Source organism: Lipotes vexillifer, unplaced genomic scaffold, assembly GCF_000442215.2.
Source record: "Lipotes vexillifer unplaced genomic scaffold, Lipotes_vexillifer_v1.1 scaffold69, whole genome shotgun sequence".
Lineage (NCBI taxonomy): Eukaryota > Metazoa > Chordata > Mammalia > Artiodactyla > Lipotidae > Lipotes > Lipotes vexillifer.
The window spans coordinates 3,297,386-3,314,520 of NW_006790942.1; the positions used below are offsets into that span (position 1 = coordinate 3,297,386).

The 17,135-nt window shown below is 46.9% G+C and overlaps 1 protein-coding gene across 1 annotated transcript in view; it reads left to right on the forward strand.

The window, feature by feature from the left end:
• RGS20 (regulator of G protein signaling 20) overlaps positions 1–17,135 on the forward strand; it is an 80,748-nt gene that overhangs the window by 12,602 nt on the left and 51,011 nt on the right. Inside the window, 2 exon segments of the mRNA XM_007464023.1 lie at positions 16,341–16,391; positions 16,394–16,642. Coding sequence (XP_007464085.1) covers positions 16,341–16,391; positions 16,394–16,642 — 300 coding nt within the window.

The following is a 17,135-nucleotide window of genomic DNA, read 5'->3' on the forward strand; positions in this document are numbered from 1 at the left end:
TTTTAGGAACGAAGGTTGCTTAATGTGATTGGAGCCCGGAGTACAAAAGAACAGTGAGAAAGTTGGGTGAGTGAATGGAGTATCAGCAAATCACAAAAGGTCTTTTATGCCACATTAAGTCCTGTAGAGACATGAGGGGCCACCGAATGGTTAGAGGGAGGGAAGTAACACAATCACGTCTGCCTCTTAGAAAGGTCACCCAGTTCTGCAGGGTGGGGGACGGATTAGACTAGACAGAGGCGCGGTGTAGACGCCAAGGCGGGACCTGTGGAGGAGTTGGCTGCAATTGAATAAACGAGCCAGTCCAGCGACGACGCTGAGGTGCACGCCTGGGGCGCTCTAGAGCTTTCTCCGTGGATTCTGCTCTGTGTCTCCACTTCAAGGCAGGGCCAAGGTCTGGGCTTGGGGCTGGTGTACGTGTGCTTAGGATTCAAACGACAGCGGTGTTAGCAGCTTTTACATACATGTACACAACTGAAGAAAGAGAAGACTGATTACTGTGGACGCCTCTGTCCCCTGCACTTGTCAACCTTATACTTGCGGGCCTCTCACTGCTGTGGCCTCTCCCGTTGCGGAGCACAGGCTCCGGACGTGCAGGCTCGGCAGCCGTAGCTCACAGGCCCAGCCGCCCCACGGCATGTGGGATCCTCCCGGACCGGGGCACGAACCCATGTCCCCTGCATCAGCAGGCGGACTCTTGACCACTGCACCACCAGGGAAGCCCCATGGATCTTTTTTTTCTTACCACTTAAAAATGTTTTCATTAATTTACGTTTTTAATTAAAATATTCGAAATGAGAATCGTGCAACCTCACAGCTGTGAACGGACGTGATTGCTGTGGTCACCCCACATAGGCAGGATGGATCCCCTGCCCAGCACCTGCCCAAGATGTGGTTCTGATGTCCAGACCAGTGAGGTCACACGCACACCAGAGAGCACAGAAAGGTTTATTACTCACACGATGCAGCCTCTGAGGAGGGCAGGATGGAAGCAGGTCCAGAAACGGCTTGAGAGAGCAGAGAAGGGGGATCTGCTTGGCATATCCATGGCCAGGCCGGGCCGAGGGTTCTCCTTGGCAAGGGCCAGGGCTTACCTGGTTGGACCTTCCCACGGCAGCCAAGGGAGAGGGCACCTGGTGTCCCGTATGAGCCGCCCAGATGTGGGACAGAAGGGGGAGAGTGGTGGGACCTGGAAGCTGTCAGCAGTCAGGCATTAAAAACGAAGTCAAACTCTTCATTACCCACTCTCTGTTACAATAATATAGAGCCCAGAAGTGCATACAATACAGTAAGTCTCCATCTGGCCAGTCAGCAACCTCCATTCCCCCATAAAGGCAAAGGCTCTCTACTCTTACCAGCTTCTAAGTATCCTGCAGAGATGGTCTTATGTATATAAAAACATGTAAACACACACACACACACACGCACGCACGCACGCACGCACGCACACACGTCATTCCTTTTACTAAAGACCAAACGATGGAAACCAGATAACCCAGAGTTTGCTTAAATTCCTTCACACTTGTTGTGTTGTTTTCTAGATAAGAGTCTCTGGCGAGGCCATTTCACCTTTCTGAGTCTCAGTGCAGCCTTCTGTTACATGGAGATGAGACATACCTGCTTGCCGGACTGTGACAAGGAATAAACGACGTGTCATACGACCAATGTCTGGAACAGGGTACATGACGTCCCTTTTACCTTGTTTTCCTCCTACTTTGCCGGCTGCTCTTTTTCAGCCTCTTCCGCAAATCTCTCTCCCTTTATTGACTGACATATTGGAAATTCCCTAGGTTTGCATCCTAGGCCTTTTTCTCACTCAACTTGTTGTCCCTGGCTAATCTTGGCTGTGTCGACAGCTTTGAGACAGCTTACGGGTGATGATTCAGCTCTCTCTCCTACAGTCCACACATGAATGTACAAATGTTTACTCACCACCTAGCTTGAATTGTCTAGGCATGTCAAAATTAGCAACCTGTCTTTACGGTTCCCCAAACTGTTTCATGATGGTGAAAGGGTACCATGATCTGCCCGGTTTTGAACTAGAAATTAGGGGCATAACCCTTGACCTTAATCTTATCCTCATTTCATACCCCTAATCAGTCTTCAAGTTTTGTCCACACTATTCAAAATTATCTCTTGATCCCTTTATTTAGTTATCTCCATCCCTTTTAACCCTTTCCTGGATAAAGTTACTATCATCTCCCAAAAAATTTATCACAGCAGCCTCTTCTCTGGTCTCCTCTTTCGAGCCATGCCTGCCTCTAAGTGACACCAGAAGTCCAAAATCTTCCTAAAACACAAACCTGACTGTGTTAACCCCCCGATTCAACTTTGTCCGTGGCTCCCCATTTCCATCTGGACGTGTCAAACTCCTTAAGCGGGCTCAGTCTTGTTCTATCTTTTCATCTCATTCTAGGGATCTATAACCCAATCCCAATAGCTTTCAATATCATTTTATGCTAATGATCCCTAACTTTACATCTCCAAGATTCCCACCTCTACCCTGAGCTTCAGGCTCTTTCACAACAGCCTTTGGAACGTCTCCATCTGAGTGACTCACAGGCACCCAAAACGTGTGTTTACCTGGACTCCTGATTTCCCTCCCCACTGTCCTCATATCAGCAAGTCACCCAACTGCTCAAGGCAGAAAACCCTTGAGTCCCTTTTCCTCAGCCTGTACCTTCAATCCACCTGACTCCCATTAATTCTAAAATGTATCCTGTATCTGTCCACTTCTCTCTATTTTATTCCCATTACCTGCCCAGGCCATCCCCCTCTCTCACCTGCACCAGTGCAAAGCCTCCTGCTTCACTGTTCCCATGCTTGCCCTCTTCCAATTCACTCTTATGCAAAGCAGTCAAAGGAGTCTTTAGGGGCTTCCCTTCCCTGGTGGCGCAGTGGTTGGGAGTCCGCCTGCCGATGCAGGGGACACGGGTTCGTGCCCCGGTCCGGGAAGATCCCACATGCCGTGGAGCGGCTGGGCCCGTGAGCCATGGCCGCTGGGCCTGCGCGTCCGGAGCCTGTGCTCCGCAACGCGGGAGGCCACAGCAGTGAGAGGCCCGCGTACCGCCAAAAAAAAAAAAAGGAGTCTTTAAAATATATGAATCACATGATGTCACTCTCTTGCTTAAAACCTTTCAGTGATTATCTTTGCTTTTAAAATAAAATCCAGGGATTTCCCTGGCAGTCTAGTGGTTAGGACTCTGCACTCCCAATGCAGGGGGCATGGGTTTGATCCCAGGTTCAGTCCCTGGTTGGGGAACTAAGATTCCCCATGTCACATGGTGTGGCCAAAAAAAAATAAAGAAAAAATAAAATAAAATCCAAAATCCTTACTATGTCTTGCTTGCCCTATTCAGTCTACCTAGACTCTTACACCCCCTCATTCAGTACATACAAGAGAAGGTCATTTTCTTCCCCACTCACCTTGAATCCAGAGCACCTAAGACATTGCCTGGAACTTAAGAATATAATAAGTAGGTAATTAATGTTTGTTGAAAGAATGAATAAATGAGTGGCTTACAAGACCCTTCTCGGTCTAATCCCTGCGTCTGCTACTCCTTTCCTACTTTCCCAAATCACAGCCTAGGCTCCACTAAATGCTAGGAATAGGATGAGAGTTGGCAATGTCTATCTGGCAGCAGAAATCAAAATGAGAGAACCCCAAGAGGTGGGTGACAACTGTACGGCAGAACCGCGATTGATTAACTCAGCTGCCCACACCCTGAGCCCCGGTGCGCTTTTCTCAGGCTCCTCTCCGCTCACATCTTGAAGAGTTTTGAGTGTGTTTTCAATTGTGTTAAAATGTAAATAACGTAAAATTTACCATTTTAACCATTTTAAAGTGTCTAATGAAGTAGCAATAGATACATTCACAAGGTTGTGGAACCATCATCATGATCTCTTTCCAGAGGTTTTCATCAACCCAAACACTCTGGACCCACTAAACAATAACTCCTCCCCCCCACCCCAAGTAACCTCTCTTCTACTTTCTATCTCTATGTCTGCCTATTTTTGGTATCTCGTATCAATGGACTCATTCAGTATTTGTCCTTTTGTGTTCAGCTTCTTTCACCTAGCATAGGGTTTTCAAGGTTCATCCATGTTGTAACCTGGGTCAGAATTCTATTTCCGGAGATTGGTTCAAGACGGCGGAGTAGAAGGACGTGGGCTCACTCCCACTTGCGAGGGCACCGGAATCACACCCAACTGCTGGACAATCATGGACAGGAAGACACTGAAACTCACCAAAAGAGATGCCCCACATCCAAGACAAAGGAGAAGCCGCAGTGAGACTGCAGGAGGGGTGCAATCACGATAAAATCAAATCCCATAACCACTGGGTGGGCAACTCACCAACTGGAGAACACTTATATCATAGAAGTCCACCCACTGGAGTGAAGGTTCTGAGCCCCACGTCAGGCTTCCCAATCTGGAGGTCCAGCACTGGGAGGAGGATTTCCCAGAGAATCAGTCTTTGAAGGCTTGTGGGATTTGATTGCAGGACTTCAACAGGACTGGGGGAAACAGAGACTCCACTCATGGAGGGCACACACAGGGTAGTGTGCAAATCGGGACCCAGGGGAAGGAGCAGTGACCCCGGGGGAGACTGAACCAGACCTACCTGCCAGTGTTGGAGGGTCTCCTGCAGAGGCGGGGGGTGGCTGTGGCTCACCGTGGGGACAAGGACATTGGCAGCAGAACGTTTGGGAAGTACTCCTTGGCATGAGCCCTCCCAGAGTCCACCATTGGCACCACCAAAGAGCCTGCAGGTGCCAGTGCTGGATTCCCTCAGGCCAAACAACCAACAGGGGGGGAACACAACCCCACCCATCAGCAGACAAGCGGATTAGAGTTTTACTAAGCTCTGCCCACCTGAGCAACACCCAGCTCTACCCACCACCAGTCCCTCCCATCAGGAAGCTGGCACAAACCTCTTAGATAGCCTCACCCACCAGAGGGCAGACAGCAGAAGCAAGAACTACAATCCTGCAGCCTGTGGAACAAAAACGACATTCACAGAAAGACAGACAAGATGAAAAGGCAGAGGACTCTGTACCAGATGAAGGAACAAGATAAAACCCCAGAAAAACAACTGAATGAAGTGGAGATAGGCAACCTTCCAGAAAAAGAATTCAGAATAATGATAGTGAAGATGATCCAGGACCTCGGAAAAAGAATGGAGGCAAAGATCGAGAAGATGCAAGAAATGTTTAACAAAGACCTAGAAGAATTTAGAACAAACAGAGATGAACAGTATAATAGCTGAAATGAAAACTACATTAGAAGGAATCAATAGCAGAATAACTGAGGCAGAAGAACAGATAAGTGACCTGGAAGACAGAATGGTGGAATTCACTGCCGTGGAACAGAATAAAGAAGAAAGAATGAGAAGAAATGAAGACAGCCTAAGAGACCTCTGGGACAACATTAAACGCACCAACATTCGCATTATAGGGGTCCCAGAAGGAGGAGAGAGAGAAGGGACCCGAGAAAATATTTGAAGAGATTATAGTTGAAAACTTCCCTAACTTGGGAAAGGAAATAGCCACCCAAGTCCAGGAAGTGCAGAGTCCCAGGCAGGATAAACCCAAGGAGAAACAGGCCGAGACACATAGTAATCAAATTGACAAAAATTAAAGTCAAAGAAAAATTATTAAAAGCAACATGGGAAAAATGACAAATAACATACAAGGGAACTCCCATAAGATTAACAGCTGATTTCTCAGCAGAAACTCTTACATTAATTTTGTATCCTGCAACTTTACCAAATTCATTGATCACCTCTAATAGTTTTCTGGTGGCATCTTTACCATTCTCTACGTATAGTAACATGTCATCTGCAAACAGTGACAGTTTTACTTCTTTTCCAATTTGTATTCCTTTTATTTCTTTTTCTTCTCTGATTGCCGTGGCAAGGACTTCCAAAACTATGTTGAATAATAGTGGTGAGAGTGCGCAACCTTGTCTTGTTCCTGATCTTATAGGAAATGTTTTCAGTTTTTCACCATAGAGAATGATGTTTGCTGTGGGTTTGTCATATATGGCCTTTATTACGTTGAGGTAGGTTCCCTTGATGCCCGCTTTCTGGAGAGTTTTTATCATAAATGTGTGTTGAATTTTGTCAAAAGCTTTTTCTGAATCTATTGAGATGATCGTATGGTTTTTATTCTTCAATTTGTTAATATGGTGTATCACATTGATTGATTTGCCTATATTGAAGAATCCTTGCATCCCTGGGATAAATCCCATTTGATCATGGTGTATGATCCTTTTAATGTGTTGTTGCATTGTTTCCTAGTATTTTGTTGAGGATTTTTGCATCAATATTCATCAGTGATATTGGTCTGTAATTTTCTTTTTTTGTAGTATCTCTGTCTGGTTTTGGTATCAGGGTGATGGTGGCCTCACAGAATGAGTTTCAGAGTGTTCCTTCCTCTGCAATTTTTTGGAAGAGTTTGAGAAGGGTGGGTATTAACTCTTCTCTGAATGTTTAATAGAATTCACCTGTGAAGCCATCTGGTCCTGGACTTTTGTTGGTTGGAAGATGTTTAATTACAGTTTCAATTTCATTACTTATGATTGGTCTGTTCATATTTTCTCTTTCTTCCTGGTTCAGTCTTGGAAGGTTATACCTTTCTAAGAATTTGTCCACTTCTTCCAGGTTGTCCATTTTATTGGCATAGAGTTGCTTGTAGTAGTCTCTCATGATGCTTTGTATTTCTGCAGTGTCCGTTATAACTTCTTTTTCATTTCTAATTTTATTGATTTGAGTCCTCTCTCTCTTTTTCTTGATGAGTCTGGTTAAAGGTTTATCAATTTTGTTTATCTTCTCAAAGAACCACCTTTTAGTTTTATTGATCTTTGCTACTGTTTTGTTTCTATTTCTTTATTTCTGCTCTGATCTTTATGATTTCTTTCCTTCTCCTAACTTTGTGTTTTGTTTGTTCTTCTTTTTCTAGTTCCTTTAGGTGTAAGGTTAGGTTGTTTATTTGAGATTTTTCTTGTTTCTTTCTTTTTTTAAAATAGATTTATTTAATTAATTTATTTATTTACTTTTGGCTGCGTTGGGTCTTTCTTGCTGTGCAGGCTTTCTCTAGATGTGGCCAGCAGGGGCCGCTCTTCGTTGCGGTGCAAGGGCTTCTCACCGCGATGGCCTCTCTTGTTGCGGAGCACAGGCTTTAGGCATACAGGCTTCAGCAGTTGTGGCCTGCAGGCTCCAGAGCACAGGCTCAGTACTTGTGGCGCACGGGCTTAGTTGCTCTGCAGCATATGTGATCCTCCCAGACCACGGCTTGACTCCATGTCCCCTGTGTTGGCAGGCGGGTTCTTAACCACTGTGCCACCAGGGAAGCCCCTTTTCTTGTTTCTTGAGGTAGGATTGTATTGCTATACACTTCCCTCTTAGAACTGCTTTTGCTGCATCCCATAGGTTTTGGATCGTCGTGTTTTCATTGTCATTTGTATCTTGGTATTTTTTGATTTCCTCTTGGATTTCTTCAATGATCGCTTAGTTATTTAGTAATGAATCATTTAGCCTCCATGTGTTTGTGGTTCTTACGTTTTTTTCCCTGTAACTGTTTTCTAATCTCATAGCACTGTGGTCGGAAAACATGCTTGATATGATTTCAATTATCTTAAATTTACTGAGGCTTGATTTGTGACCCAAGATGTGATCTATCCTGGAGAACGTTAAGAAAGTGTAATCTGTTGTTTTCGGATGGAATGTCCTATAAAAGTCAATTAAATCTGTCTGGTCTATTGTGTCATTTAAAGCTTGTGTTTCCTTATTAATTTTCTGTCTGGGTGATGTGTCCATTGGTGTAAGTGAGGTGTTAAAGTTCCCCACTATTATTGTGTTACTGTCTATTTCCTCTCTTATAGCTGTTAGTAGTTGTCTTATGTATTGAGGTGCTCCTATGCTGGGTGCATAGATATTTATAATTGTTATATCTTCTCTTTGGATTGATCCCTTGATCATTATGTCGTGTCCTTCCTTGTCTCTTGTAACATTTTTTATTTTAAAGTCTACTTTATCTGATATGAGTATTGCTACTCCAGCTTTCTTTTGATTTCCATTTGCATGAATATCTTTTTCCATTCCCTGACTTTCAATCTGTATGTGTCCCTAGGTCTGAAGTGGGTCTCTTGTTGAAGGCGTATATATGGGTCTTGTTTCTGTTTCCATTCAGTGAGTCTGTATCTTTTGGTTAGAGCATTTAATTCGTTCACATTTAAGGTAACTATCGATATGTATGTTCCTATTACCATTTTCTGAATTGTTCTGAGTTTGTTTTTGTATGTCCTTTTCTTCTCTTGTGTTTCCCACTTAGAGTTGCTTTCGCATTTATTGTAGAGCTGGTTTGGTGGTGTGAATTCTTTTAGCTTTTGCTTGTCTGTAAAGCTTTGGATTTCTCCAACGAATCTGAATGAGATCCTTGCCGGGAAGCGTAATCTTTGTTGTAGTTTCTTCCCTTTCGTTACTATAAATATATCGTGCCACTCCCTTCTGGCATGCAGAAATCTCTTGCATTCCTATACACTAACAATGAAAGATTATAAAGGGAAATTAAGGAAACAATCCCATTCAGCATTGCAACAAAAAGAATAAAATACCTAGGAATAAACCTACTTAAGAAGGTAAAAGACCTGTACTCAGAAAACTGTAAGACACTGATGAAAGAAATCAAAGATGACACAAACAGATGGAGAGATATACCATGTTCTTGGATTGGAAGAATCAATATTATGAAAATGACTATACTACCCAAAGCAATCTACAGATTCAATGTAATTCCTGTCAAATTACCAGTGGCAGTTTTTACAGAACTAGAACAAAAATCTTAAAATTTGTAGGGAGACACAAAAGACCCCAAATAGCCAAAGCAATCTTGAGGGGAAAAAATGGAGCTGGAGGAATCAGACTCCCTGACTTCAGACTATACTACAAAGCTACAGTAATCAAGATAATATGGTACTGGCACAAAAACAGAAATATACATCAATGAAACAGGATAGAAAGCCCAGACATAAACCCACACACATATGGTCAACTAATTTATGACAAAGGAGGTGAGGGTATACAATGGAGAAAAGACAGTTTCTTCAGTAAGTGGTGCTGGGAAAACTGGACAGCTACATGTAAAAGAATGAAATTAGAACACTAACACCATGCACAAAAATAAACTCAAAATGGATTAAAGACCTAAATGTAAGACCGGACACTATAAAACTCTTAGAGAAAAACATAGGAAGAACACTCTTTGACATAAACCACAGCAAGATCTTTTTTGACCCACCTCCTAGAATAATGGAAATAAAAACAAAAATAAACAAATGGGACCTCATGAAATTTAAAAGTTTTTGCACAGCAAAGGAAACTATAAATAAGACAATAAAAAAGACTATAAAAAGACAATAAAAGACTAAAAAGACAATAAAAAGACTATAAAAAAGACAATCCTCAGAATGGGAGAAAATACTTGCAAACGAATCGATGGACAAAGAATTAATCTCCAAAATATATAAATAGCTCATGCAGCTCAATATTAAAAAAAAAAAAAAACCCAATCCAAAAATGGGCAGAAGACCTATATAGACATTTCTCTAAAGAAGACATACAGGTGGCCAAGAGGCACATGAAAACCTGCTCAACATCACTAATTATTAGAGAAATGCAAATCAAAACTACAATGAGGTATCACTTCACACCGGTTGGAATGGGCATCATCAGAAAATCTACAAACAACAAATGCTGGAGAGGGTGTGGAGAAAAGGGAACAATCTTGCACTGTTGGTGGGAATGTAAATTGATACAGCCACTATGGAGAACAGTATGGAGGTTCCTTAAAAAACTAAAAATAGAATTACCATATGATCCAGCAATCCCACTACCGGGCATATACCCAGAAAAAAACATAATTCAAAAAGACACATGCACCCCAATGTTCACTGCAGCACTATTTACAATAGCCAGGTCATGGAAGCAGACTAAAGGCCCACTGACAGAGGAATGCATAAAGAAGATGTGGTACATACATGCAATGGAATATCACTCAGCCATAAAAAGGAACGAAATTGGGTCATTTGTAGAGACGAGGATGGACCTAGAGACTGTCATACAGAGTGAAGTAAGTCAGAAAGACAAAAACAAATATAGTATTTTAACACATATATGTGGAATATAGAAAAATGGTACAGATGAACTGGTTTGCAAGCAAGAAATAGAGACACAGATGCAGAGAACAAACATATGGACGTCAAGGGGGGAAAGCAGTGTGGGGAGAGGTTGGGATGAATTGGGAGATTGGGATTGACATATATACATTAATATGTATAAAATAGATAACCAATAAGAAACCTGCTATATAAAAATAAATAAAATAAAATTCAAATTAAAAAAAAAGAATTTCATTTCTTTTCATGGCTGCATAATATTTGTTTGCTTTTTAATTCATTTGTCCAACAAATGTTCATCAAGCACTTCGTTAAGGGCCAAGAACTATTCTAGGCACTATGGATGTTGTGACAAAAGGGGAAAAGTTAACTACTTACATGGTACGAATAAACAAGTAAACATGTAGTGTGTCAGATGGCAATAGGTTCTATGGAAAACCAGTATTACAGGGACAGGTGTACAGGAAGAGGAGATCCCAGAGGTAGGGTGGGAACATTCATGTAGGGCCTTGAGAGGGAGTGCAAGGACTTTGGATTTTACTCTGAAAAAAGCGGCCAATAGAAAGTTTGGAGTTCGGGTTAGGGTTAGGGTTAGGGTTACAGGGTGACATAAACTGACCTACATTGTAAAGGATATATCTGGTTTCAGTATTGAGATTAGACTATGAGGGAAAATGAGGCAAAAGGGAAGTAAAAATACGACTTAGGGACTATTCCAATAGTCCAGGTGAAATATGATAAGACCTGTAGCAGGGTGTATTTGTCAAGGTTCTCCAGAGAATCAGAACCAATAGGATATACATGTGATAGAGAGATAAATAAGATAGATAGATAGATAGAGATAGATAGATAAATGAAGAGAGAGAGGGATTCTAAAGAATTGAATTCACGTGATTGTGGAGGTTGGCAAGTCTGAAATCTGCAGGGCAGGCCAGCCCTACAGATTGGAAATTCAGCTAAGAGTTGGAAATTCAGGTATGAGTTAATGCTTCAGTCTTGGTCTGAAATCCACAGGGCAGTCCAAGCAGGCTGGAAACTCAGGGACGGTTTCTATGTTTCAGTCTTGTGGCCAAATTTCTTCTAAGAGAAACTCTGTTCCGTGCCTCTTCCTCAATCCTGGTGGTTTGCTGGCAATCTTTGGCATTCCTTTGCCTGTAGATGCATCACCTGATCTCTGCCTTCACTTTCACATGACGTTCTTCCTAGGTACCTGTCTGTGTCCAAACTTTCCCTTTTTATAAGGACACCAGTCATACTGGATTAGGGACTCATCCTACCCCAGCACAACCTCATCTTAACTAATTACACCTGCAGCAATCCTATTTCCAAATAAGGTGATATTCTGAGGTCTTGGGGGTTAGGACTTCAACATACAAATTTGAGGGAGACCCAATTCAGCCTATAACACAGAGTGACAGCTGTGTTAAGAGAATATGAGAAGCAGGACTTCCCTGGTGGCATAGTGGTTAAGAATCTACCTGCCAGTGCAGGGGACATGGGTTCGAGTCCTGGTCCGGGAAGATACCACATGCCGCGGAGCAACTAAGCCCATGTGCCACAACTACTGAGCCTGTGCTCTAGAGCCTGCGAGCCACAACTACTGAGCCCACGTGCCACAACTACTGAAGCCCGCGTGCCTAGAGCCCGTGCTCCACAACAAGAGAAGCCACTGCAATGAGAAGCCTGTGCACCACAACCAAGAGTAGACCCCGCTCACCGCAACGAGAGAAAGCCTGCGCACAGCAACAAAGACCCAACACAGCCAAAAATAAATATATTTATTTTTTTTAAGTAGGCTTAAAAAAAAAAAAGACAATATGAGAAGCAGTTGAATTTGACTGAAGAGCATGAAGGAAAGAAAGGAGCCAGGGATACTCCAATGTTTTTGACCTGAATTAAAATAATCAAGTTGCCATTTACTGAGACGGTGAAGACTGCAGGAGGATAAAGTTTGGAGGGGAAAATCAGAGTTCAGTTTGGGATATAATTCAAATAATTCAAATAAATATATGGATACATTCAAATAAAGACCAACCTCCTGTCCTAAGCTCCTCACTTGGTTTGGAATACTGGCAGGGTGGCAGAATGCCCTGTTATCTCAGCGAAAACAGAGGAGATAGAGCCTGGGAGTGTTTCCCTTCCCCGCACGTGCACACGCGCACACACACACACACACACACACACACACACACACGTCACCTAAGTGGCCCTCATTTCTGGTGCACTCCACTTCTGTTCATGGCCCACCTTCCTCATTACCTTTGTTCCATCATTCCACATCTCCTTATGACACCTCCCCATAAGCCTTAGAAAGTTATTAAGAGAATGAAGTCAGAGGTAATTAAGAGCTGCAGAGGTACTCTTTTTAACAGCTGTACTTTCACTAGCAACATTAAAATTCTGAGTGAACCTTAATAGAAACGGCTGATTAATTATTCAGTTGGCCTCAAATTTGATATTAACCTGTGACTCTAGTATCCATGGTCTGTTTGTCTTATATATTGTTGCTTTTCCAATCTGCATGATTTACAGTCAGCACAAGCGAAGATTTGCCTCTATAGTTTTCAATCACTCTGAATTAGATTCTTAGATCCAAGTGGAAAAATGACTTCTCCAAACAATAGAAAATTAAAATGCATAGTACGGCTAAACCACAGCAAAATAGAATTTTTAAAAATAAAGTCCAGGAAAAAAATAGGTCATCTCATAAAATTAAATCTAATTTCAATTTCCATTCTGACTGTGATTTTAATTCTAAAGTTCTCAGAATGTTTTGAGAACATTCATAAAGTGGATTAATTCTGCCATGGAGGTTTCCTTTATGGAAGGGTACTATTTAGGGGTGAATGAAAATTTTTCAATTTGCCTTTTAAAGGGGTGAGACTTTGTTGGTATTGATTAGGGGTGTGGTGATTTTCTCCTCTGCATGGTTCAATAACCAACATGATCAATTAGGCGAGTGGATACTCGATCAGAATAAGGTACTCCCTAAGTCTTCCGGATCTCTAAGGAGCAGTGCTTTCAGGAATACGGATGCCAAGATGATTCCCTTTGGCGGCTAAGTTTTTGAAACCTTCAGACCGCCATCTAGAATCTGGCCTGAAAGGAAGACAGGGCTTTTTGGAGTGACCAGTACCGCCGGCGGCTGAAGTCCTCTCCTCAGATAACGGTTCTCAAATTGAATTTTGTGGCTACATTGACACTCCGTGCTCTGATCTTGCTAGAACGACCGAAGGAAGTGGACGCGTTTCAGCACCCGACACCCGTCATGCTTCACAGCCCCGCCAGAGAAGCCTCTGACAGGAGACAAAGACAGGAGACAGAATTGGGCAGCCGGCTGCTCATCCGGAGGGAAAAGACCACGCCAGGGAAGAGGAAAAGGTGAAGTTCTCTGGAGACGCACAGGAGCCGGGCTTGGCGTTTCTGGGGCTGGGTCAGGGACTTCCCTTCTGCCGGAACATTTCCCCTGCTTCCCTCCTAAGCGTCTCTGTCTCGGAGCGCAGCAGAGCAGCGGAATGCCTAATGAAGCGTGCCCAGCAAGGGGCTTCAAGCTGCTCGGGAAGCAGGGCTGGGGCGGGAGGGGCAGAGTCAGGTTACAGGTTCACACGTTCTCGGAAAACCGTTCGGAAACCTGGGCTGGAGACGCAAAAGCCGGGACCCACGCAAGGCCGGGGGCGTGCCCTTCGGGCCCCGGCAGCCGGGCCTGCGCTCTCCGCCTCGCTCTAGCACGTGCCTGAAGCCGGTCGGAAAGGCCGCGGGCAGAGCCGTCAAGCTCCGGGCCGCCGGGGACCGCGGCGCTTCTCTCTGGGCATCCTTAGCACACGGTCCTTCCGGCCCGGGGCCGCGTCCGCTGGGGTGCCTGCGGACGCGGCCGACGGCCCACACTCCCCGCAGGTGCGCACGGGGTCAGCAGCGGCCCGCCCGCGTCCAGGGGCGCCGCCGCGGCCGAGCCCCCCTTCCCACCCACCCCGGCCAGGGGCGAGGCGCCTGCGGCCCTCCCCAGGAGACAGACGCTGGGCGCCGAGTCCCGCTCCGAGGGTTTTCCGAATCGCTCATTTCCCCCTCGAGCGAGCTTCTGGCGCTTATCCAGGGGCCTCCCGGGCTCCCAGCTCCAACCCCTGAAATAAACGCGGCGCCTGTCCAGAGAGCGGGGGAGGGGAGACGCCCGTGTGCACGCGGAGAAAGAAAATACCGGAAGAACGACCCCGTTCTCTAGGAAAAGGTAATGAGGGGAAGCGAAACAGTGTGAACTTACTCGGAAATGCAAAGCGAGCTCCACTCTCTCCGGGCGCATACAAACGAGGGAACGACGAATCCGCCGACACGGCCGGCGGCTGCCCAGGAAGGGCCTCATGCATGAGAATGGGTTGCTAGGTTTCCTCGTTCCCTCCGACACCCGCTTCCCCCAAGACATCCACCGGCGGAAGAAAGCGGGCCGGGCCCAGGCACGGCAGAGCGGGGGGACCGCGCCAAGCCCCCGAGGCCGCTCCCGCCGTCAGGACCCTGGAGAGCGGCAGCCGCGCCCCGGGGACCCGCGCCTCGCCGCCAGGTCCCTCGCCTTCGCGGCTTCCCGCCTCCCCCTTCATTTTTCTTGGCAACCACTTCTCTCGCTCTTCACCAACAGATTAAATTGCCTTTTTGTTTTGCTTGAGGGGGCTGTTTGGATTGGCTGAGTTAGGTTCCGGTTTGTAACTTCACTAAGTATTAGTGGACCAAGAAGCCCTGAGAGCTCCAAAACGAGAGCCTGAACGAGGCGGGTGACCTTAAAAAGCCACTGAGGGACTTCCCTGGTGGCGCAGTGGTTAAGAATCTGTCTGCCAGTGCAGGGAACACGAATTCGAGCCCTGGTCCGGGAAGATCCCACATGCCGCGGAGCAACTAAGCCCGCGAGCCACAACTACTGAGCCTGCACTCTAGAGCCCGCGAGCCACAACTACGGAGTCTGCGCGCCACAACTACTGAAGACCCCGCACCTAGAGCCCGTGCTCCGCAAAAGAGAAGGCACCGCAATGAGAAGCCCACGCTCCGCAACAAAGAGTGGCCTCCGCTTGCCACAACTAGGGAAAGCCCGGGCGCAGCAACGAAGACCCAACACAGCCGTAAATAAATAAATACATTAATTAATTAATTAATTAATTAATAAGACACTGAGTTCAATCCTTTACTTCGTAAATGAATCAGACCAACCCAAAGAATAAAGAATCTCCCAAGGTTTGCCATGGAGTTCATTTCAAGGATGAGTCTAGACCCCTGGGCCTCTGACTTCTAAATTAATGTTTCCCTATGCCTTCCAAGAAAATAATACTTTTATCTTAAACTCGGCCGCTTAGCTCTCCCAAGCAACAAGCGGAGGGTGGAAAGGCCTGTGTTCGGGGAAATAAGATGGACACGGCGAGTGTGGAAAGGGGGCCTGTAGACTGTGCTCTTAAGTCCTGGTCTCCCCTGACCCCCGCACCCAGCACCCAGCACAACCAGAGTCACATGGCCAGTCCCTTTTCCGCCAGCCTGAGGACCCCTCACCTTCTGCCTGTATCCAAGCCTCCCATGGACACCTATCACAAGGACCTAGTAACCTCATACCAACTTCTGGTAGAGCTCTGGGCACTTTGGAAGGTGGGAAAGGACAGGGGGAAAGAGGAGGCAGAGCCAGAGCCAGAGCTGCAGAAGTGAACTGGGAGATCTTCATCCGAAGTCGAAAGAACCAAGAGAGGCGAACACTGACGCTCCTGTACACGGCACCTCACAGTGAAGGTGCCTACGAATTCCCTGGGAATGTTAACATTCCGATTCTCATGCAGTAGGTCAGGATAGGGTCTGAGGTTCTGCACTGCCAACAAACTCCTCGGTATTATCCAAGCTGCTGGCCCAGAGACCACACTCTGAGTAGCAAGGAGTTTTAAAGGGGTGGGGGGAGAATGGGGGGGAAGGGAAGCAGGGAAGAGAGGGGAGGAAGGAGAGAAGGGGATCTCCCCTGTTAAGCAGAGGCCTTTCCTTTTGCTCTCACCGACCTTCTCTTGCACCCCGAAAGTAATGCCTCGAAATGCCGCAGTAACTGGCACTCTGCACCTTTTCTTCAGTCTGTAGCGGGACCCGACAGTGACGGTGTGTGATTTTGTTTCTCTCCTCCCCCTCCTCTCGCCCTGCCCGCCGCCGGCCCTGCACAGCTCCCAGGCTCGCCCGCTGCCCCGAAGCTGCTCGGCCTCCTCTCCGGTACGCGCTCTCCGGCCTCGCGCGCTTCTTTGCTCACCTTCTCCAGCGACCCCTTCCTGGGGCTCCCCTGCGGCGCCCGGACTTCTCCCTTCTGCTCCCCGTCCTGCCAGCTGCTGGGCTCGCGCCGCGGCCGGAGGAGCGGCCGGGCCGCCTCTCGCTCCTGCTCAGGGCAGCTCTGGCACTGCCCGGCCGACCCCCAGGGGGACGCCTGCCCCGGGAAGAGGACGCCGGCGCCGGGCAGAGCCCGCCCAGGCCCGTGAGTACTGTGCTCTCCGCCGCCCAATCCGCGGCCTCAGCGGGACGCCAGTTTCCCGGGTTCCTCCCTAACCCCGACTGACCCACTCCACGTGGGGCGAGCAGGGGATCCCGCCAGCAAGGCGAGAAGGGGAGGGGGGCGGTGGGAAGGTCGAGATCCGGCCGAGAACGCTCACGGAAAAGGCGCCGGCGGCCCGCCGGACACCCCTCCCCCCAGGAGACCCTCGAAGCTACTCTTCTCGGGCCACTTCCTCCCAGAGCCTACGGAAGAGGGGGGGGAGCCCCCCTCCGAAATCGCTTCCCGAACTCACGCGTCGCTCTCCTGCCCCTCCTCCAGGCCTCCCCCGGACGAGCCTCCGCCCCCTCCCCGCGCTCCCACTCCCCAGCCCCCGGCTACGGCGCGCTCGGGAGGCCAGGGAGGAAATGACGTGATGTTATTTTAGTGTCAGGTCGGCTTCCAGCTTCAGTTTACCCCGCCGAGCTCGGGCGCACTG